This window comes from Opisthorchis viverrini, assembly GCF_000715545.1.
Source record: "Opisthorchis viverrini unplaced genomic scaffold opera_v5_377, whole genome shotgun sequence".
NCBI lineage: Eukaryota > Metazoa > Platyhelminthes > Trematoda > Opisthorchiida > Opisthorchiidae > Opisthorchis > Opisthorchis viverrini.
This window is the reverse complement of record NW_008752018.1, coordinates 1-936: the sequence shown is the minus strand read 5'-3', so window position 1 is coordinate 936 and position 936 is coordinate 1. Positions and strand designations below refer to the sequence as shown.

Here is a 936-nt window from a genome sequence, read left to right as displayed (position 1 = left end):
ATCCAGTGTTTACTTGTCAACATCTGAGATGGATTTCTCGTGGCTCATCATCATCCTAATCCAACTGGACCAATCAAGAGCGCACGTTCTGCCGGTACGAACCATCGTGTCATCGGTAACCAATCAAACGCTTCTTACTTCGCTGTCCAATGCGGTTGGAGTTCCGACACCTTATAAACCGATGACTAGTGACAACCATCTGGTTGGGTTCTCAATCGGGCAGTGAGATGACCACCCATAAACTGATGCATTTTTCGTATCTGCTTCTTATGCTGATGGGTCTACTCAGGTCTACTGAGTTTTGCGAACCTATCCCAGCCGAGAATCAATTCCGANACCTGGGTGGACTACGGTGGGAAATGCAGCATCTAAGCGCAGAACTCAACACTAATTGGCAGATGGGAGTAGAGATGGGGTTCTGTGCAAAGCAATGTAAATCACAGCCGAATTGCTTTGGCTTCAATTGGTGGGTGAGTTGATCTTCTGCGCATCACCTCTACGCCGTTTCGTCAATGCGTCATTTGCTTGCACGCCGAGCAAACTCGGACTACTCTCATCACCATAGGGCTGGGGAAGGGGTGATCCAAAATCCCCACGTCTCCTCCTGTTTTCACTTGTGTCTCCATGCCAATCACTGCAACCCCAATTCCAACTTATTCTCCAACCGCATTTGTTCATTTACTCCGATGTCATAGATTGAGATGGTTCCTTAAACAATCTATGTAATTTTATTGCCATTGTAGAATCCCGGAAATGCCTGTCAGTTGGACAATACTGGAGGTTCGTATATATTGAGCTCCTCTTCGGTTGAGCTGTACGAGATGAAATGTTGCGGTAAGTCAGCAATCCATATTTGTGAGGGCGTCTAATGCTATCCGTTCATTTGCAGCCCCATGTATATAGAATTTAGGGCGTTTAAATAAATGAATAAATAAA

The 936-nt window shown here is 45.6% G+C and overlaps 1 protein-coding gene across 1 annotated transcript; it reads left to right on the top strand.

The window, feature by feature from the left end:
* Positions 1–57: 57 nt before the first annotated feature.
* On the top strand, positions 58–916 carry T265_10365 (hypothetical protein; the record flags this gene model as incomplete). The annotated part of the gene is made up of 2 exons (XM_009176718.1): positions 58–470; positions 744–916. 2 exons carry the CDS (start codon positions 228–230, stop codon positions 867–869), a joined length of 369 nt encoding a protein of 122 aa, XP_009174982.1.
* Positions 917–936: the final 20 nt, after the last annotated feature.